The 23,682-nt window shown below is 41.3% G+C and overlaps 1 protein-coding gene across 10 annotated transcripts in view; it reads right to left on the bottom strand.

Moving 5' to 3' along the window:
* Window positions 1-23,682, bottom strand: part of LOC122564836 (serine/threonine-protein kinase Nek6) — a 266,799-nt gene that overhangs the window by 127,949 nt on the left and 115,168 nt on the right. The window contains exon 1 of one of the 10 annotated variants that reach the window (XM_043720154.1): window positions 20,640-20,778. The exons of 8 other annotated variants lie outside the window; for them this stretch is intronic. In XM_043720154.1, coding sequence (XP_043576089.1) covers window positions 20,640-20,696 — 57 coding nt within the window. In that variant the 5' untranslated portion in view covers window positions 20,697-20,778. Of the gene's footprint in view, window positions 1-20,369; window positions 20,619-20,639; window positions 20,779-23,682 lie in introns of those variants that run through there. One more of the 10 variants, XM_043720155.1, reaches the window with a different exon arrangement.

Raw genomic sequence — 23,682 nt, 5'->3', positions numbered from 1 at the left:
TTGGCTCCTGGCTGATGGCTGCAGGAGGGGGAAGCTGCTTCCCAAAGATTGTTCATTTATCACATTCCAGAGCAGAATCCCAATAATTCCACAATGTCTGCATAGTCATCACTGGTTGTGCCTGCTCAAAGTTGTCTGTTAGTAGGCATCTGGGCTCTCTGCTGATCCAGCCACCATGACCACATCTATCATCATTGTCAGATAATAACATTTTGCAGGTAAAGCCAAGCCAGAATTACTGCCTTACTTCGTGCAGCACTATTCAAAGCAAAACAAGCTCTGATCTGCATTGTCAGGCCTATCTTCGGAGTTTGAGCCTCCACTTGTATCAAGCATCAACCAGCATAAGGTTTAATCACTTCTGTTTGCAGAAAGGGGTATGCAGGAGCCCACAGTTGGGCACAGAGTCTCTCTTCGGTAGTCCTTTAATGAGCCTTTGCCTCTTCCAAATAAGCAACGCCCTTGGGGAAATTCCTTGCAATGCAGCTAGTTTTATCAAAAGAAAATAATTGGCACAGACACTCTTAAAATCCCAAGCATCAGCAAAACGGGCTAGAAATGGATTAAAGCCTTTTGGAATTAGTCCTTTTTGGCCCATCAATCTTTCTTTTACATATTGCACAAATCGCAGCGACCTGAGGCAGACATTTAGGTGAAGAACTATTTGATGGGATCTGCATCTAGTGTAAAGGCCAGAACACGTCAAGTTGATGCCAACAGCACAGTCTCTATTCCCACACTGGCTGAGATTACCAGGAAAGTCCTGCTTTCTTGGCCTCACCCCTTACCTGTGGCATGGTGACCCGCAGGTTAAATCACCACCAGCCGTGTCTCTCTACTAACAGAGCAGCTCTGGGGCTATAGCAAATATACCTTTATGGAGCGGGGGCTCCGAGAGCTTGAGGTTTCAAATAAACCTGTTGGACAATAACCCAGTGTTGTGTGATTTTTTAACTTTGTTTAACGAAGAGAATCTTTGTCCGTTTAAATTGTTCAAAATGTGTTATTATTGCAAAAGGTGCATGTAACTGGCACATATGGGTCAAGAACACCCAGAAAGTCAGTCCCACCACCTTAAGTGGATTTGAGAAGAGTCCGTTTCTGATGTGAGGCACTCATTTTCCTGCCATGAATGTGTACATTCGGGGGGGTGGGGTGGGGGCAGGGCTCCTCATTGAAAGAGTAAAGGTGAAAAATCTGCTTCTCACAGTTGATTATTTAACTGGCACACATCCTCCCACAAGAGGGAAAGGAGAAATCTTGGCATGTTTCAAATTCAGATTCTGAAAAATTGACGTGATGGCTAATTCTATACAGAGGCAAATGTCGAAGGATGTCTTGTGAATTTATTCTTAACCATGTATAGAGAAAAACAAAATTCCACAGAGACTCATCAATTAGAGTCTGGAATTAAAAACAATGCCACACTTCTGATACCAAAATCTGTATCATTGGTATTCATAAGGTGTCATTCTGGCTTTCACTCAGAATGTTTGTAGATGTTCAGAAAGTACCTTATAGTAGAATGAGTTGTCACAACTGTCACTGCATGGTCAGTACAGGTAGTGGACAAACAGCATTTAGAACAACCAATCACGCATGTGACTCGAATGATGCGTTTTCTGTCAATCACTTGAAATTATGGTCGAACAGTTCACCTGTCCAGTATTTTTGGTCAATTTGTGACCTGTCTGCTCTAGTTTCTTTGGAGGTGATATAAGTCAATGGATCCCACAGATGAGTTGGTGTTTAGAAAGGTTATGACCCTGATTAGGTGCTGTTAGAAATATGCTGTGTGAAAAGCTGTATCAGTCAGAAACCTCAAATAATAATAACGTCTGATGTGCTCCATAAACAATGTTAGTTATTGGAGTGGATTGTGTTAATCATAAATATAATTCACACAATAAACATGACTATTGTAGTTACAGTAATATATTTTATTGTACACATGAGAATTTCAAACCTCAGCAGTTTCATCTTCTGGCTGCAGTGTGGTTCAGTAATAAGTGAAATAACCATGCTATCACCTTAAAAGCAGACTCCTGTGATTTGGAAACCTCTTGTGTACTATAAAATAGGCTAGCCCCACAAACTGAATCGCCTATAACTATCTAAATGAAATATTGTGGGATTTCTACTGATAATTTCAGAAGCTTGGCATTTATTAATCACAGGCTGACCATTACAATAACTCTGTATTGGATTTTGTACCCCAGAGCCTTTAGCTTGTGTGTAATGTGACCATTTATATCTTTATTTCTGTCACATCTCCATTCAGGGCAGCGTAAATACAAGTGACTCCAGCATATTATTGAGTGACTGAATGATAAGTTACTGGTCAACCCAGAGGATGAATGTTGTTCACAGAATATCACACGTGTTTTGGTAGCGAAGCATGTCAAAAGTAGAAAATCATAGGAATAGAAGTCACACATTCAGCCCATCAAGTCTGCCTCACCATTCTAGACCATGGTGATCATCACCCCAATGCCACTTTCCCAGACTATCTCCACATCCCTGATTGTCTTTTGTCTCCAGAAACCTATCAATTTCTATCTTGAACCGACTCAATGACTGAGCCTCCACAGCCCTCTGAAGTAGATAATTCCAAAGATTCATCACCCTCTGAATGAAGAAATTCCTCCTCATCTCAGTCTCAAATGACCTGCTCCTAATCCTGAGTTGATGTCCCCAGTTCTGGAGACCCATGCCAGAGAAACACCCTATCTATGTTCACTCTGTCACACCCTATAAGAATTTTTATAGATTTCAATGTCATCGCCCTTCAATCTTCAAAATTCTTGGGAATACACACCCTGTCTCCTTATCCTCTCATTTTAAGACAACCTCATTATCCTGGGGATTAGTTTGGTGAACCTCTGTTGCATACTCAATGGCAAGTATATCCTTCATTAGATATTTTGCACACAATACTCCAGATGAGGTTTCACCAGGGCTCCATGCAGCAAGACATCCTTATTGCTGGTGCTCAAATTCCTTTATGAGGAAGGCCAACATTTAATTTACTTTCCTAACTGCTTCCTGAAAGTGCACACTGGCTTTTGAATTACTGTATTTTCCAATCTCTCACCATTTAACAAATATCTTCCTTTTGTTTTTCCACTAACATGAATAACTTAATAATTATTCAAATTATACTCCCACTTTCTGTGTTCTAGCCCATTCACTTAGACTGTCCTCTTAAAGCTTCCTCTTCCTCTTCCTCTTGAAGCCTCCTTACGTTCTCCTCCCAACTTATATTCCCATCCAGTTTGGGATCACCAATAACTTGGGCAATAATACAATTGATCTCCACATCCAAATCATTTATAAATATGTCTTAGATCGAGCACTTATTCTACCTGTACCCACTAGTGAATTAGAGGAGTTCAGGCCTGGGATACATCAGTCATAATCTTACTAAATGGTGGGCCAGTTTGAGGGGCCAAATGGCCTACTCCTTCTCCTATTACGTATGTTCTGTAAGTCCTCAGACCATTTGAAACTGCAAAGAATGACTTAATGGGTGTTGCTATCCTCCCCCTCTGACCCAAGTGGCAGTATGTGGGATATGCCCCTTTGATGGATGCTCATGCACTTATGATTGTTTGAATGCCTGAGGCAACGAGGGGGTTGGGTCTGGGACACATGGCTTGCTGCTGAAAGCTTTTTACAGTCATTATGCTTCTTTTTATCTGGGTGCAGCATTAAAAAATGCAAAGTCAATAGTAAAGTTTCTAGCCAGGAGCTTGGATCGCTGGAGGACAGAGTTTTCCAACAATAGAGGAAAGATCATTCATTGACCAACTCTGTACTATTGGAAGCCATGTTCAAAAAAGATGGAGGTTCCACACACCACAAGCTCCCTTCACAATTCTTGCTGCCTGTTCTTCTGGTAATGAGCTTGTGTGTCTGATCCTTGAGTCTCTTCGTACCCCACCTCTCCTCTAAGCCTCACGTTCCAAGGAAGTTTGGAACCACCATTCATAGGTTCTAAGATTTATACTCTACTTTCTTTATTAAAGTAATATTCTTTAACTGTCAGTTCACTTTCTTAGATAGATATCCAGGACCCAACTTAAATATTGCCATGATTAGTCCAACACAGAGTGCGTTCGTCTGCATATAAGTTGCCAAGACGTTTGACCATATTTATCTGAAAATGCCTGTTCTTGAAAGCTAAAGTAGACTCAGGCCTGTTTAGTAGTTGGATTGGGACTACCAGATACTCTACATTTATGGAGCTGCTGTGGTGGAGTGACCTTATCTCTGGACCAGGAGGCCTGGGTTTCATTTTCGAAAATATTTCTAAGTTGCCAAGAGAAAGATCAAGAGCAATTTGAAATAAATACTGGGTTATGGCAGAAAGAATTGCAGCAAATACCAAATTGCAATCAGAGTGCTGGTAATTCAGAGATTGAAAGGTACTCATTTTATCTTTTAGTACAACCCTGGACAACAAGATCTGGAGATTAGTTACCATTCTGATCACTCATGCCGGTACTAACTGGAGACACTTAGGGGGGCGTGTTCAGTGCACAAATGTAGAGTCATATCTGCCTGCCATGTTGGAATTAATGCTTGATGACGCTGAGACACACTGTCTGATGTGTTCTGGCATTCAGCAAGACCACAGCTGCACATTTACATATGCAATGACCTAGATTTGCATACTCCATCACAGCCCATCAGGCCTAATTAAAGTAATATAGCTATCAAAGAGGGAGATAATACCATTACCTCCAAAGCTCAGGCTCAGGTCAGGCATTGGAATAACAACAAAATGCCTCATTTCATTAGGACGACCCACCTTCACTGTGGCCCATTATCAGATTACTCATGGTATTTAACATGTGTACATGTTATTACTGAACATTATTCCCCACTTAAGGTCGATTATAATTTTTCAAATAGAATTTTTGCTCAAGCCAGCACACAATTGTAAGTATTTAATTTCTAATTAATATTCTCCCCGGAGGAGTAATGTGAAGCTGGTTTGCTCAAATCACAGGTTCCGGGAGACAAGGAGCAGCAGTGGCTGCAAATTAAGCCTTACCTCAAAGGGCCTGAGCTCAGAGCAGTGAGGAGTAGGCATTCAGGAGCACTGGATAGTCACACTACAAGTAAGGACTGAAACTAACAGCTCATAATCCAGAACCAGGTCTCTGTTACCAAGGTTGGGAAGCTCTATCGAGATGGATACATTCCCAATTATTCCAGCACAATAACTAAATTAAAAAGCGAAACACAATCAACAAGATAATGCACACCAGTAAAGTGTCAGTGAACTGAGGTCTGAGTGCGAAAAATAAGCATCTATGCCCTCCATGCAGAATATGCCAACACATATGCACCAAACATTCTTATCCTACATGGTACAGATGCTCAGGAATTTACATAAAAATCATTTGAGATTAAGCCCATGATGAATAGCTCAGTAGCTGGACAACAGTCAGAGGAGCAAACACAGCCCCTGATGTTCTTAACACCCTGAAGGACTACCAGCATCTTGAATTAAAGAGAGGATTTCTATTGAGCAGCCACCAATGTGGCAATCGGGGGGCGGGGAGTTAGCTTTCTAAGTGTTTTTTTTTCAAATTGTCTGTAGTTTTATATACACATGTTCATTTTTACCCCTCAAAGTGGTTCAGAAACTGTTCCTCATCAGCCAATCAGTCAGAGACTCAAGAAACAGGCTGAGCACCCAGGTCAACTCAAGCTCCAGCACTGTGCCTCCGATCGCACTTCCATGTATTCAGAGAGCTGCAGACACCTGCTGGGCGTTTCGGGGCAGTTTAAAGATTGCAGCAAAGTGTGTCATTAGCAGGGTCCATCATGTAGACCCAAAGGGAAAAATGCAACAATTGGAAGAGGGAGACTGACAGAGGGCATGAATCAATTGGGAACAGTAGAGGGCATTAAAGGAGAGTGAGGTGATAGGGAGAGGGGAGTTATGGGCAGGATTGAGAGAGGAGCTGGAGTGATCTAGGGTGAGAAAGAGACGGTGTTTGAGACAGGATAGAGGATGGGAGAGTCCACTACATTTGCATTCACCTCTGCTATTAAAAACAAAAGAGTCTTTGGTGGAAATCCTTTAAGACCACTGATTTGACTTCGTGGAGGCCATCAGAGGTTCCCTTAAGAACAACTTTACAAAGGGACCTCTAACAGATAATACTGAGAAGAGCGCTAACATCTGTATTAGCTGTATTGAATTGGATATTTTCTCCCTCCAGCAATATGGCAAGCAGCAACTTCCATGAATAGCCACAACCTTCCTGCCAAACCAGATGTTCAGGCACGAATATTGTTCTGAGAAACAGGTTAGATACACACCCTCAAAGCTGACAGAAGGAGTCGGGAAAATTCCAAAATATTTCCACGGCCATCATGCTCCCATTCCACCTCATATCCCACAGATGGCCCCCCCAATAATAAGAGATGCCCCTCCTCCCCATGGCCTCTCCCACCACGTTTTATCTCCTAAACATCCATGACCTCTCAAAACCATGTGTACACTCACCATGCATCTCCACATGACCCGTCATATCCCAAGATACCTCGAAAACCCCTGCATCCAACCGTCCCTGTCCAGTTCATTGCTCCTATACAGTGTACAGTGGGTGAACTTTGACACAACAGGTGGAAACAGAAGCAGCGTATGGGAGCATGAGGAACTTTTGAACTTATCTTACAAAACGTTCCCTCATTCAGACTGTGCTTCACGATTGCTCGGACAATTGCTAAAGAAAAGCTGGTCTGACTCCATGGAGAGACTGGGACATGCTGTCTCCACAGCTGAATAAAACAGGTTAGGAATATCAGGTTTGGGCTCACAAACCAGACAACATCCCATAAGGTACTCCCAAAATTCAGAAAGCCCGGCAATGGGGTTGGGACTTTTAAACAGTTTCGGAGTCAACCCATTTTGACGGCTACCTGGTCCAAGTCCTTTCTGTTCCATCAGGAGTTGCTGTCAGGCCAGCTCCCTACACTGTGAGAGCTGCTGTTGATATTGGAGGCTGCAGTTATCACTGCTTTTCATATCAGAGGGCTACAGGGTTGCCTGCTCAAACATAATAACACAAAACCACTTCCTGGCCAACTAGATAAGTCTTTTGATGTTCACGGGAAATAGTTTATTGCACATTAGCAACTACTTAAAAGTTCCATCGATATGACTGACACTATTACAGAGACTCTAAGGAGGACTGGATCTTACGTCTCACTCCTTCGAAATCCTAAGTGTTCGACCTGCAAGTCCAGGTGACATTGACAAAGTGGGTGGTGCTTATATCATTCTTCAGACTCGTACAACAGACACAAAATTCATTTTCATTTGTTCAATTCTACGACTGAACATTGTGACATTAAACAGGCTGAAAGAAAAAAAGTCATTTGAAATTCATTATGGTCCTCCGAAACAAGTTAACTTTACAAAAAAAAAGCTGCCGGCTTGATGCAAAATGCTATTCATTGCTAAAAGAAAAATGTGTAAAGACTGCAACTCCCTGCAGGTTTTGGCAGGATACACTTTGGAGTTGTTAGCAATTCCAGTGTAAACAAGGGGCATTCATGCCAATCTATACTGAGGCCTATTTTAGCAGGTCTGCATTTTTTTTTCACATTTGTCTTTTTTTCCTCCTCTAAGTTTTCATTCTTCCCCTTGGTGTCCATTTGCTTTCCCTTTTTCTGTTGTCCCTTCTACTTTTCAGTCTGTCTCTATTTTTCCTTCTGATCCATACAATCCTCTGATATCTCTGTGCCCCTCTAGTACTGTGCATTCATGGTTTAATCCCTCCACCACTGGCAACTGTACCTCCAGCTACCCAGGCACTGAAAATCTAGCTCAGTGACAAACTTTAGGATATCTGTGTTCCTCATTGATTGATTGATTTCATTTATTGTCAGGTGTACTGAAGTACAGTGAACAGCTTTACAAGCAGTACAGGCAGATCATAGGAAGCAAGGATGGACAGATCAGAAAGACTTAGAGGCAACCGTCTGATGGAGGAGCAGCGCTCTGAAAGCTAGTGCTTCCAAATAAACCTGTTGGACTACAACCTAGTGTTGTGTGATTTTTAACTTTGTCTACCCCAGTCCAACACCTGCACCTCCAAATCATAGACAGAGTCATACTGGTTACATTGCCTGGACGTAAAAGAAAATTATTAGTAATTTTTACAGATTTAGAATTTAAGTATAAAAGTGTAGAAAATTTATAAGAAATGTTAGACTTGGATCTGTTGTAGGAAGCTCACAAGGAGTTATCGGCGCCATCTTGTTGGAGTCTAATTGCATGTGTCAGGGTCACATTTTGTTTTACAGTATTCCTGCAAGCCACCTTTTCCTTAATGAAAGGCACTATATAAATGCAGGCTTGTTGTTACGGTCTGGGAAATTACATACAGAACAAAATAAAAGCACAATAAGGAAAAGCAAATAAATATCCATAAATAATGCCAGCCCCAGAATTATAGCCATGCACTAAGACGTTTGGCTAAGCTTTTGTGTCTAATAAAGATTAGTAAAATGCTGACTGGAATGGATTTATACAATTTTCTCAGAAGCTGTGTTGTATTATTGACAAACTGATTAACGGAGACTAACAGGATCGAACAAACAGTCGACAGCCAGAATGGAGTTCATTCAGCTGATGACATGTCAAAGATATTACTATTTAGGTAAGCCATGTGTTGGAGAGATTTTTACCTTCACTCCATCCATAATCCAGAAGTGGAGATGTTTACTGATGACTGCTCAATTTTCAATCAGACTGCTCAATTTTTCTGATTTCTCGGATTCTACCCTGCCATCAAATTCACTTGGTCCATCTCGGACACCTACCTCCCCTTTCTTGCCCTCACCATTTCCATCTCCGGCGACAGTCTCCAGATGGATGTTTACTACAAACCTACAGACTCCCGCAACTACCTTGACAATACCTCCTCCCACCCAGTATCCTGCAAGAACTGCATTCCCATTCTCCAAATTTCTCTGCATCTGCCGCATCTGCTTGGACGAGGAGACATTCCATTCCCGAGCATCCCAAATGTCTATCTATTTTGAACAACGTGCTTTTCCTCCCTCCGTCATCCAGACACTTCTCCGCTATGCCACCTCTAATCCTCATTCCACTGCCCTAAACCCCTCCTGCCTACAATATAAAGACAGAGCACCCCCCCCCCCCCCACTTTGTCCCCCCCTACAGTCTCCGCATCTAACACGCCATCCTCAAACATTTCTGTCAATGCCAATTGGACCCCACCACCAGGAACATCTTCCCCTCCCCACCCCGCTCTGCCTTCCCCAACGACCGTTCCCTCCGACAGTCCTTGGTTCACGTCATCCCCGCCACCGAACGTCCAGGTACCTTTCCCAGCAACCAGAAAAGATGCAAAACCTGCCAGCACACCAACCCCGTCGCCTCCATCCAGGGCCCCAAATTATCCTTCCAAGTGAGACAGAGGTTCACCTGCTTCTCCTCCAACCTAGTTTACTGTATACGGTGCTCCCAGTGTTGTCTTCTCTACATCGGAGAGACCGAACGTAAACTTAGGGAACGGTTCAATGAGCATCGCAGCCAGGTCCGCAGGAGATGACCAGACCTCCAAGTCACCGCCCATTTCAATTCCCCCAACCACTCCCTTACCAACAAGACCATCTTTGGCCTCCTCCATTGCCAAGACAAACCATAGCTCCATTTGGAGGAACAGCACCCTACGGCCCAGAGGACTCAACACTGAGTTCTCCAATTTCAAATACCTTCCCTCTCCATTCCCTGATTCCCTTCCCAGTTCCTTCCCTCCCTGCCACCCCTCCCAGCCACCAACCTGTTGACCAGCCAAGTCATACCTTCTGCTTGTCTTCACCTATCTCCACTTCACCACCCTGCCTCCGTCACCCCCTTTATCTGCAGCTCCCCCCATAGTCCTGAAGAAGTGTTACACCCAAAAAGTTGACTTCTGCACCTCCTGATGCTGCCTGGCTTGCTGCGTTCTTCCAGCCTCCTGCCGGTCTTCTCAGATGCTGAAGCAGTCCATGTCCATATGCAGCAAGACATGTACAATATCCAGGATTGGGATAACCAGTGGCAAGTAAGTAATATTCACTTCACACAAGAGAATCTAACCATCTCTGGCTGACATCTAATGGCAATATCATCACTGAAATCCTACCATCAACACCATGGGTGTTACCACGGTCTCAAAATTTAGGTTGAATTCTGTGGTTGTCAGAGCAGGTTAAAGGGCTAGGAATCCTGTAGTGAGTAACTCAACTGCTAACTGCCCAAAGCCTGTCCACCATCTACAAGGCACAAGTCTGGTTTGGCATGGAATAATCTCAAACAATCCAGAGCAAAACAGTTTGCTCAGCACCCCATCCACCACCTTAAATATTCACTCCCTCCACTGCTGGTGCAGAGGCACCAAATACAGGACATACTGCTGGAACTTGCCAAGCCTCCATCAACAACACCTCCCTAACAGCTCCTTGTCTCCGAAAAGAGGAGGGCACTTTATCCATGGGAGAACCCACCACCTGCAAATGTCTCTGCCAGCCACACATCACCCTTACCTTGGACCACCTAATTATTCCTACATTGTCACTGGCTCAAAATCCAGGAATCCCCTCTCCCATTACCTTTTTGGAGGCAATTAGGGATGGTCAGGAGAATGCTGGCCCACCCAGTAACACTTACATCCACAAAATGATAAAAACCAAAGCTTATATTTTGCAATAGGCTGCTTTTTAGTGACGCATCACAAGTTAATGACTACTCCTGCCCAGTCACTCAAACCTGGACACGAGTCCAGCAAACAAGAGTCAGCACATGACAGAAACCACATTTACTCACAGTCCTCACTAAAATTCATGCCGTGGGGGCACTGGTGTTAGACTGGGGCAGACACGGTGCATAAATGCTGCTTTTAGGTTTCTGATCAGGAGATTTTTCTTCTGTACGCATGAGTCAAGTTCAGAATAATCAGGAATGATGACTGCCTCCAACCCTAATGGCAACATATTACCTGGAGCCACTGACAAGAGCTGTCACTTCAGGCTGATATGAAGTCTCCAGAGGTTGTGATCATCAAATCATACAGCACTGAAGGAGGCTATTTGGCCCAATGTGTCATTGCCAGTTCCCAGAAAGAGATATTCAAATAATCCCACTGCCCTGCCCTCTCTTAATCCTGCATTTTTCATTTTAAATTACATATCCAGTTCCCTTATACTTTCACCATACTTTCACAGGCTACCACTTCAAATTCTATCAACCCACACTATAAAAAATTCTCTTCGTCTCAGTCTGGCGTTTTTGGCAACTATCTTAAATCCAAGTCCTCTGATTGCTGATTCACCTAGCAGTGGAAACAGCTTCAATCTACGTTATGAATACCCATTCATAACTTTGACATCTTCGCATTTATTCTGCTGTATCCCCCTCGAAGTTGCAATGGACAAAGCTGCCATTGGGTATGTGTTGGATTGCAGAACTCAGTCACTGGGACTGAATTCAAATCCTGACATCTGTATTGATTTTCAAGCTATTTAAATGAGATTATTTAACTGCACAATTGCTATATTTAGCCACCTTAATGCTAGTGCCCTTCAATTCTGTGTGTCATACAATTATCCAAAATAGGCCATTTTTCCATATTAATCCAACAGGGGTCCAACAAAGCTTATTGCAACTGAGCATAGGACAGTGTCAGGCACTGTCTTTGGGAAAATCTGACTGTTTCTTTTTCCTTTCTGTTTAACTATTAGTGGGAACAATGAATAAATATTGGCAGATCAGAATTGTTCACTGGTTCTCTGAGAATGAGAAACAAATCCTCTAATCTTTTAAACCAGCTCTTAAAGTTGAAATTATTTAGTGTGGAACATTAGAAAAAAAAGTCATCAAAATGTTTCTTTACATTTTGTACATTTTTGATGTGACTGGTTCTCCAGGGATAGATTGCAATCTGGTAGCAAGAACAACAAGGGGTGCATGGACCGAATTGGAAACCAACTTCTTCTATGTTATTTAACATTTGTATAGTTTGTCACAGACAAATTTTGCCAAAAAGAGGGACATATTGTTGAACCTTTTTATCTTGCACTCATCTGGGCAAACATAAGATTTCACAGGATCATAGCAGATTACACCCCAAGAGAAAAGGCACACAATTGGTGGGTGATTCAAATCTGATTGGCTAAAGCACTGGCACGGAGAAACTAATTACAGGCTCCCAAGCCCCTGGCAATGATAAAAAGGTTCAATACTTAAACATATCCCTTTAAACATTCATTCTGTTTGTTCCCAGAGAATGGGTCTCCATGTATGAGTGCTTGTCACTTCTTGCCAGCATGAATTGAACTATGTTACAAGTTTGACTGATTATCATAAATTGGTTGCCAGTACAACTAGTAGAACATTTAGGACCCTTCAACAAGTATTGGCTAATCATAGAATCATATTGAACAGTTTGTCTAACAGTAGACATTTGTATTGGGTTTGGCAAGTGGGGACTGGATGAGTACAGTGCCTCCTCTGTCCATTACTAACACAAGGTTCTGAAGGATTTGATTACTAGGCCAGATACTGAGTGGATGCTTTCTCTTGGTGGTGTTATAGAACTGGGGAGTACAGTGCAAAGATAAGGGCCTTTTATCAGATTGAGATGACAATGATTTTTTTTCTCTCCTGAAGGATTGTTATCTTTGAAATTCTCTTCCACAGGCAGCTGTGGAGGCTGGGCTATTGAAATCAGTTAAGACTGAGTAAGGTTGTTGATTGACAACAGAGTCAAAGGTTAGGGAAGGCAGGCAAGAAAGTGACTTTAAGGTAACAGTCAGATGATCGTATTGAATGGTGGAGAAGGCTCAATGGCTTACTCCTGATCATATTTTATATCATCTTATGAAAGAACATGCTGCTTGATTCAATAATAGCATTGTTGGGACTATGGCCTTTTCCCGATGAAGGGCTTATGCCTGAAACATCGATTCTCCTGCTCCTCGGACGCTACTTACCTGATGTGCTTTTCCAGCACCACACTCTTGACCCACATATGGCCTTATACCTTGCACTGCACAGGAACTTAAATCCAAATGTAATTCAGCCAGCCCTGACTTCTAGAACCACGTACATGTTAGACCAACAGGTTAATCAACTTCAAATTACTTGACAATATACTCTATCTTCTTCACATTCTTTTGCTCCATCAAGAAGCTAGAAAATTACAGGTCATGTGACCAGGCTAAAGATACTTAACCAAATTAATTTATAATTCGAGCAACAGGCAGCAACACAATTAACAGCAAGATACTGATCCAGCACAGTACTTTAAGTAATAAAATAGATTCTGAGCACAAGGGGTAGCAAGAGGAAATCAAATCCTTTGTCAAAACTGAGAGTAAACAATTGGTGCAATGAGAGACCTGATTCATTTTTAACATTTCAGTCATTTCCTTACACATAAACAGATAGACTGAAAGCACGACAGATCTCACTTCTTGTAAGGAAAGCCATTAAGGTCTGTATATTTCTGCATCCTCCATCCATTTCTCTTTAATGGCTTCACAGTCAGAAAGGTTAGCATTGTCCAGTCTGTTGTAAACCCTAACACTAGTGTTGACATTGTGGTGACTGAAACGAGGTCAGCCAAGTTGACCTCATAGAATACGAGTTCCCTAATTGGGGCTGTTAACCTGGTCCAATTAGGGAGCCCTGGCTGACAGATATAAACAGGAGCATCATAGATTCTGCTCATTCCGAGAGCTGGCTCTGAGGAAGCTGGATGAGTATCAAGGACTTTCCATGTGTAAAGGATGACTTGATGATGGGATATAGCTTCTGAGGAATTATTTCCGACATCTTAAATAATTTAAGCTACCAAGTAATATTCATCTTCATTTGATTTTGTATAAAGAATAAACCAGTCAAGAAACCTAAGCAAGACATACACTTCCTAATGAATAAGTCTGATTGCACACAGACAAACATTGTCAGCAATGCCACAATGTAACAAGATGCTCCCAGAGACAAAGATTTTTGAAGTAATTTCTTTATAACATCTGACAGAATCGTTTCACTTGTGTTATAAACATTTGTGTGAACATATTATTGGTCTAATTTCACTGCGGCAATGATGATGTTGAACTGTCCTCAAGGTGGAGATCACTTCCTGAGAGAAATCTGCTCTTAAAGCTCCCAGGGTACTTACATTAAAAAAAAGATCAGTAACTATATTTGATTAGATTCCTTACAGTATGGAAACAGGTCCTTTGGCCCAACCAGTCCACACCGACCCTCTGAAGAGTAACCCACCCAGACCCATTTCTCTCTGACTAATGCACCTAACCCTATGGGCAATGTAGCATGGCCAATTCACCTGACCTGCACATCTTTGGACTGTGGGAGGAAACCCATGCAGACACTGGGAGAATGTGCAAACTCCACACAGTCGCACGAGGCTGGAATCGAACCTGGTGCTGTAAGGCAGCATTGCTAACCACTGATCTACCATGCCGCTGTTTGGCTGTGAAAACTGCACTGCACACAGCGTGGATGTAGCTATATATTCAAAGTAGTTTCACTACTGCTGGATAACAAAATACTGGTTAGTTATTTTCAATTTACTCTCCTTGCCTACGATCCAGCATTCTCTCTGATCGTAAAGCAACAGAGATAATTATTTACTGGGTCTTCCATTTTGTATGCCTACCCTCAAACCAAACAAGTTGCTTTGTGGTTGTTGTTATTGAAACATGTATCACCAAAAGAACGTGATGGGACACCCAGCCCTTTTATCGCCAAAGGAATAGTGATAGTAAACACTTCAACCAATAACAAAGTACATTTAAATTCTTCTTTTTAACTACATCTTAGTCTCTAACACAAAAATCAAATTTGAAAATCTGAACTGGCACCATGTGCTCAGATAAAAATACAAGACAATCAATGAGTCTCATTTCCGTTCCTTTCAGTCAGCCTTGAATAACTATTTCTCTCAAATGGTTTGAAATTTTTATGCTCTGAACTGATCCAAGCAGATTTCCCTAAGAGATGCATAAAAGAGCACTGTGCCAGTCAGAAGAAACAATGGTTGGAAATAACAAAGGGATGAGTCAGTAGATTCAAGTGGATGTAGCAAAAGTTCAGCAAAGCGATAAATTTATGGGAATTGCAGTTATTCAGCTCAGCATGACAATTCCTGAAGAAATTACACAATGTCACTCCAGCATTGAAAATGATTCTCAGTTTAATTGACATTCCTAACTTTATCTCGTGAAACTTTATTTTGTACTTTCTGGCCAGTTCTTGGGCTGCAAACCCATGAAAACCATCAGACTCATCCTTTCCCTCACAGGAGGTCTCACATTGTTTGGTCTTTCATTTTTTTTTTCCCAGGAACTATGTAAAAAGGCACACATTTGAACTTTATTTGAGGCTGAGATTCTTCATTTCTCTGGGTTTCATGAACCCACAACAATACAGGAATGATCAGGTGGGCATTTTAAACAATTTAAAGCAGTACTATCCTTTTACCCGGGCATCTGGGTTACTTATTTACTTTTGAAGAGTGTGGTGCCAGAAAAGCACAGCCAGTCAGGCAGCATCCGAGGAGCAGGAGAGTCAACGTTTTGGGCATAAGCCCTTCATCAGGAATAAACCCTTCACTTTCTCCTAATTATTTACTTTTCCAAGCAAGATTAACAAAATGTAATATTCCTCTCCCTCTTTCTTCTATCTGTAAAGATTGCAAGTGAAATAAACTTGTGCTGTCTCGCTACAATGGATTTAAAATGTAGAATACAAAAATCGACATTTTTCCTAAGCTTAATTAATTTTAGTCACAAAGGCAACCTTTGGCAGAAACCAGAAGATTTAGGAGATTTACACAGTTGGGGTAGAACAAGGGAAACTTTACTGGCTGAACTGCTTGATGGGAATGTCTTCCACCTTTCAGTAGCAGAACAATCCAGCAAGAGTGTGAGAGGAATAAATAAAATTAATCCATTGCTTTAAAGTTGAATGCTATACTCCAACGACATACTCATTGCAGTTAGAGTCTGCCCAAATTAAACCATACATTTTTGCCTTTAAAACCTTCTCAATCACATTCTCACTGACTGAACCATGAGTCATTCCTAAAATCTTTACATGCCTGCTGTAGTATTCATTTCCTTAAACCTATCTGCAAAGTACTTCCATGTTAAAGGCATTGCAATTTTTTTTTTTTGAAATCCTGAGATAATGCACATTTCTGTTTGGATGGAATCCCCATTATAAGTAATACCGTATAAATTAAATCACATTAAAATCAATCAAGCAAATTGGTTGACCTACATAATTACCTTTTACTTCCACCTTATCCAAGTGAAGAGGGCACATTAAACCAGTAAATGGACACCCATAGATTTATGTCACAAGGACCAAGTCATGATTGATAAGTTGAAGTTGAACAATTTATTGTCACTTGTATTTTACAGTGAATAATATGGTAAAATACAGTGAAAAGCTTCAACTGTCAACATAAGCCAGCACCATTTTGAATAGTCATGGAATAAAAAGATATAACTGGAAGAGTCCTGAGCCAGCTCACCAATGATCCTGCGTTGCCTCCCCTCCTCACTGCCGCCCTGATCCAGATCCACCAATGTAGGAGTTGCCACTCTCAGGTGCCATCTCTGTGCCACTGGCCCATCTCACGAATGCCAGTTCCCGTGCTGAACTCACACTCGCCCTGCAGCCAAGAGTCCCCGGTGTTGTTGCCACCTTGATGCCAGGAGTACCCGCTCTAGGCACACCACTCTGCCGTCACTTCAGCTGCCACCTCACCAATGCCAGGAGTCCCTGCTCTAGGCCTACTGCAAACAGGAGTTCCTTGCTCCGCTCCCAGGCCAGGCAAGTCTGATATCACCGGGCCCAGAGTCTCGCTCCCGCTGCCCTCCTCTGAAATGTCACTTTGCCGGAGCCACCATCTTGAAATGTCCGCCATCGCCTGCAATCACTGGAGGAGCTTGGGCACTACTGCTGCCTCTGCCCCGAATGCCAGGAGGACATCCTTGCTGCCGCTGCCACCTCCAGTAGCGGTGAAGAGCCGCCCATTCTATGCACTGCCCACTCTCACTGCCATGCAGATGCCACCAGCTAACCTGCTGCAAAAGGCTCCAAAAGAAAAAGCACAGAAGTAAAAAGAGCAGAAAGAGAAAGAAAGAAAGAGGACAAGAATGGATGAATGCCGGGCAAGCGCCTGCACGCACCCCTGCTACTCGGCCACCACCTAGAACCTTGGTATTATCATTAGTGATTTAAAACTGACAACACTGTTTATGGTCCAGTATTCTATTCCTACCCATGTATTACTGACTCAAATGTGGTATTATGAAATATAATTTTATTTGGTTCTAACAGCAAAATGTGATAAGAAATAAGGTTGAAGTTGTAGTTTCTATGGTGATAGCATGGCCTGCTGAATTTGCAGTGTTGTTACGCTGAGATGCTATGGTTTCTTTGTGGAGAGTTCAATGCTGCAGTCAATGAAAAACAAAGGTGGTTTGTGGCACTGAGTGGGTGAATTTCTTTCTCAGGGGCAATCTCCTTAATCTGCCCTGCGCCAACTAAAAATTATTACATTATTGTTGTGCTAAATGAGAGAAACAAACCTTGTAGGTGCTCCAAAACAGATTTACAATCTTTTGTTGATATGCAACATTGCACAGATACTGATTTTAGGGCATAATATCTCTTTTGTTACTGTTACAGACTTCATTTGGAACTATCATGAATAGATATACTAAACAGAAAATTACAAACTTTTGTTTGCTGTAAACATTGCACGCCACTCAAACTGAATTTACATGCTACAAAGTCAAAGCACGCCCAATTTTATTTTCACTCTGAAGTACTGATTAAGGTCAACACTTTCATCCTCAATTCTACATCCTGACACCTTGTAACTGACAGGAAAACACTGTCAAAATAAGAGTTTTAAACTTTTATAATTTTAAATGGTAAAACTCTTATACTAGAAGTTCAATCACAAATCTTTTGCCTCAATCCATGAAATCATACCTTTGGCCTAAGTTACTGGAGTCAAGATCTGCCTTTCAGGAATGAAACACATGGCTATTATTCACACTGAGACTAAGAAGCTGAATCCTTATTTTCACACCAATCTAACTGCAAAACTGAAGTGAAACCTTTATGCTGACTACATAAAAGTCCTTATACCATTTTGTATGCATGTCAATGGCTTCTATTTCATACATCAGCTTTGGCTCAGTTAATAACAATGTCGGAAGGTTGTGGCTTCTAAGTCTCATTCCAGAGAACCAGGCTTTTGTTTTCAATTTCAAAATATCTACTTTATTCATTAAAAAATCTTTACGTACATATATAGACACTAAAGCACTTCGGGTTCTGCACAGTAAAACCAAAAAAAAGAATAAACAAACATACATTGGTGTTTGACTCTATCAAACAAACCCAAGGCATTTCTTAATTATTGAAGACTATATATACATCTGAAGCACCAGGAGGATCTAATAACTGGATGGACCCCTATTTAACCTTTACAGAAAGATGACCAGCTGGTACTTCAGAGTAGTACTGAAGGGGTTTAGCAGTGTTAGTGAAACCAGATGATATGTGGAAGTGAGATGGATGTGAATTATTCCATAGTACTATTTGAGGAACAAAAAAAGGTTCTTCCCAATGCTTGAACAACATTTATTCCGCAGTCACCATCATTAAAAGAAACAATAATGTGTGGATGCTCTCACATTGTTATTTGCAGGTCCTTGCTCTGTATAAATTAATCATTCTCTACATTGCAACAATCAACAGTATTTCACTAACTGCGAAGTACTTCAGAACATTGAGGGGTCATTAATGGTATTACACAAAAAAGTTTCTCTTTTTAAATGTACTGGTGGTACATTCAAGATGTTTGCATTCTGTTTCTGTTCTTTTATTTCAAATTTCACTCCCATGCATTTCTACAACAATCTGTTAAGTGTATAAAATAAGATTGCTCTTCTGTTTAATGTGCAGGCCTTGTGCCAAAGAAAACTTTAAGGATCTCAAGTTAATGAGGAAAGACTGCAGAAGATCAATTTAGGGAACAAAATAAGGAAGGAAAAGCACAAACAAAAATTTAGTGTTTCTTTAAGGATATGCCGGGGAGGATGCAAATGAGACAGATACGACACCAGAAGCAGAATAATAGACATGAAGGTCTATTTAATTTCCTTATTCCACTGTTTAAAAAAAAGAGTTAGTGTATTTGCATAAATTCCTCATTGTGCCATCTAATATAGTCATTACCCTGTTTATTTTAAACTGTCTACAACTGTGTGAGAAGACAGAAATCCAAATGCATTAATTGATGCCTTGGAAGTAGCAAATAGAGAGAGGAAATTAAAGTACAGCAGTTAGTTAAACAAAAAAAAAGCAGGAGGCACAAATGAATTCAAGAAACAAGAAAGGAAATTGGAAAAAAATGCGAAGGAGAACAAGTAATACCAATTGAATAATCACAAAAAGAACAAGGGAAAATTACTTCTGCATGTATGAGGATTTAAAAGATATTCCTATGATATGTTTACAGGAAGCAAATGTTAAAAAGACCTGTGGTACTTTAATGGACCGGCTGTTATTTTATCCAAACTTCAAACTCGTTTGTTCACAACTATAGTTGTCAACACCATTCCAAGAAAATATATTGGTTTTGGAAAGGAGCAAGTAGCAAGCCTCTATAATGATATGGGAGTTGTCGTGCTTATTGTGAAAGAGTTATGCTCGGTGGATTTAGGTAGAATAAGTACAGGTACACCATTTAGAACAAAAAGCTCTTAATTTCCAGCTGCTCAATGCAGCCTTCAGTGGCCGTGCAAGCAATGAATCCGATTCAAATTGAGCTGTTGGGCCGTCAAGACAGCCGCGGCTGCTATTCCTGTTCAAAACAAAAACAAAATGTGCTGCAGCTGAGAACGGTACGGGGAAGAAATAAATAAAAAGCAAAAAAAGGCTCAGCAGCTGCATTACTGAATCTCCACACTTATAGCCTTATATTTTGACTACTAAAAATTCCCCACACATCAATAACATTGGAATAAACAGGGATCATCAGGAAGATGACAACCAAATTCCCAAGCATGGATTAGGAGGCCACAGATGCAATGTCTGATTTGAGGCTTTTTAAACAAAAGATGGAGCTATGGTTTTCACTCTTAGCCATTAGAACTGCAATAACAAATGGTTAAAATTAGGATAGCAGAGATCAATAGTTCAATTCTGAACGGGCCAGAGCTAAACCCTGGGAAATGCTAGAAGATTAGCTTCTGTAAAAGTGAACTTTAGAACTCACCATTTACAGTTGATGACTTACAGGCAACAGCCACAAAAATCAATAGATGAGCTCATCTGTAGGTGCTGTGACGATGACAAGACTGAGAGTTTTCAGAGGCTGAGCTGTCTGAGCAAATAATGGAGCTGACTTCAATGTCTTTTAAAGCTTTCCAAAGGCCCTCTTAGAGAAAACGAAATGTCATGACATTGACATGCAGCTAAATCCTGACAGAAAATAGGAAGCCATCGTAGGTGAACAATATCATTGGTAAGCATAAAGTGCAGTGACCTGTATTGATGCAGTAACCAGGACACAGAAAGCAAACACGTTGTGTGGGAACACCATTTGTTGAACCTGCCACAAAGCTGTCACGCCTTCCAAGGTATTTGTAGCATAAAGTGCAAACGTGCACTGAGCTCGCCAATGAGAGAAACCTTGATCCAGTGATGGAAAAAGAAACTACAATGGGACACAAACAAACAAGAAGCAAGTCAGCACACTGACAGTAATGACATGGAGTGCACCAGAGATATGCTTAAGCACAAATGCATATAGAAGGACTGCAGTAAGACAGGCTGGGTGAAGATTCAGAATGGAAGAATCCTCAAACAGACTGCTGGATTAATCATAGACTAAGTTGAACACTGCTGCATGGCTACAGCAACGAGTCCTAAACTCTCTTCTGCAACTTTTTCTAGTCGGTCTTTAAACATATCATTGCATCTGATGAAGGGGGTGCCACAATTATACATTAACATTTAAAATGCTATTCTTAAGTCCATTACTCTCCAAAATTTACAATTGTAAATGCAATCTATTTTGGAGGTGAGAATATTAGATTATATTCCCTACAGTGTGGAAACAGGCCCTTTGGCCCAACCAGTCCACACCGACCCTCCGAAGAGTAACCCATCCAGACCCATTTCTCTCTGACTAATGCAACTAGCACTATGGGCAATTTAGCATGGCCAATTCACCTGACCTGCACATCTTTGAACTGTGGGAGGAAACCGGAGCACCCAGAGGGAACCCACGCAGACATGGGGAGAATGTGCAAATTCCACACAAACAGTCGTCCGAGGCTGGAATCCAACCCAGCACCCTGTTGCTTTGAGGCAACAGTGCTAACCACTGAGCCACCGTGCTGCCCCTGAGTTCTATTTTTTATTATTGTGACAATGGATATTATTGTGACAATGATCAATATGCACAAATGCAATACGTTGTTTCAGAATGGGGAAGCACAGAGATTTTACACAGTTTCCAATGGGAAATAAGGTCAAACACCATCTCAAAGTTTTAATATCATTGCCTAATATCAATTTTGCAAAAATAAAGGTTTAATTTCTATTCAAAGGTATATTGCAATAAACTGTCAAAATTACTATTTTGGCAACACTTGACCAGGAAGTGATGGAGTAAGGAAATTTGTGATGTGTTTAATATGTTGTGGAATCTTTAATAGCTATTAAAAATGTTTGAAATGACTTTTAAAAGTTTGATCAATTATAAAGAAATTAATTGTAATTTTCTTGGATAGTAGGGAAATACTGGACCATGTGACTGCCTTGAGACCTGAAAGCAGGACCTGACAGAAGGAAGTAAAGTCCAAAAGCCACATGGCTGTCAGGCATAAAGGACAGCTGCAGGAAGAAAGAAATCATCACACAGAGGCAGACACACAAAGGCACTAAACAGCGATATAACTATCAAACTTTAGGTGCACTCAGGAGTAACTTGAGTTTATTATAACAAAGGCAAGGAGAATAAAAATAGAATATAGAAAGCTTTTGGGGAAGGAATGTACAAAAGGCTAAAAATGGCCAAATGTTAAACATGGTTTAATTGCTCAGGTATGCAGAAGGGTGAAGGGGTTCTATCAGCAGACTAGGTTGTGAACCCAGGTATTGTTGGTTGGTCCGTTAAAAAATTCTGTAAAGCAATGCCATCAGTACTGATAATGTGAGAAACTTCAGAGATAAAGTCATAGAGATGTACACCATAGAAACAGACCCTTTGGTCTGACCAGATTTCCTAAATTAATCTAGACCCATTTGCCAGTTTTTGCCACATATCCCTCTAAACCCTTCCTATCTATATATGCATCCAGATGCCTTTGAAATGTTGTAATTGATGTGGGGCTTGTCAGAGTTTGCCGTATCTGAGGAGGCCAGATGGAGTACAGCTGCTGGCAAATGTGATTCGAGGGATGAATCGTCTGAGTGCAAAGGTGAAAGATCCTTTGTTCCAGAGGCCAAGTTGGAAAGACTGTGAGATTGCGCAGGATACCACCTTTGTGTGGAGAGTCATGGAGCTATGTGTTGTTGTGTAATACATTCTTTTGTTGTATAACTATGTAAAGTGAAATTCAACTTCCTCATTTAAAGTTAAAAATCACACAACACGAGGTTATAATCCAACAGGTTTATTTGAAATTACTAGTTTTCGGAGCGCTGCTCCTTCGTCAGGTAGCTGTAGAGCAGGATCCTGTCCAACAGCTTCCTGATGAAGGAACAGCGCTGAAAAGCTAGTGCTTCCAAATAAACCTACTGGATTATTACCTGGTGTTGTGTGATTTTTAACTTTGTCCACCCCAGTCCAACACCAGCACCTCCACATCATTATTTAAAGTTATAATTTGGCTGTTAATTCATGCATAATTGGCTCTGATTCCTGTTTAAAAACAAACCTACAAAAGGTAGAATCTCACTGCTAACCTCTTCAGTTCAGGGTAATTCAGCAATTGGATTATTTTGGTTATTCGTCTTGGTTATTGTTTCTCCACAGGTATTGTATCAACATGTTTTTCCTCTATAAATGCAGGAGAATACATTATTGTATCGAGATTGCTAATATAATACTTTCCATATTGTGTCTAGTGTTTGTGTATTCCAGAGGAGTTTGTGGAGAATTGTTTTGCACAGGGGAGCTACTGTGGTTTGAAGGATAGTGGAAGCATATTCAAAGGTAACTTTCAAAGGGGGTTGAAAAGGAAAAGGTCACAGTGGGGAAGAGCTTTACAGTAAGGGTAAATTGGAGGAGGGTTTAAAAGAGCTGACACAGTGTGCAAAACCACCCGAGGCCTGCAGGAAGAATGCCCCATCTTCTGCTTGGGACCCTGCAACTGCACAGGATGAATGTGGATTTCACCAGTTTCCTCATCTCCCCTCCCACCACTTATCCCAGTCCCAAGCCTCCAACTTGGCACTGCCCTCTTGACCTGTCCATTGTCTTTCCCATCTACCCGATCCACCCTCCTCTCTGACCTATATCCTTATCCCTCACCTTCACCTACTTATCACATTCCCAGCTAATTCCCTCCATCCCACCC

The sequence above is a fragment of the Chiloscyllium plagiosum genome, chromosome 30 (assembly GCF_004010195.1).
Source record: "Chiloscyllium plagiosum isolate BGI_BamShark_2017 chromosome 30, ASM401019v2, whole genome shotgun sequence".
Lineage (NCBI taxonomy): Eukaryota > Metazoa > Chordata > Chondrichthyes > Orectolobiformes > Hemiscylliidae > Chiloscyllium > Chiloscyllium plagiosum.
The sequence above is the reverse complement of the archived record's forward strand: the minus strand, read 5'-3'. Positions and strand labels throughout refer to the sequence as shown.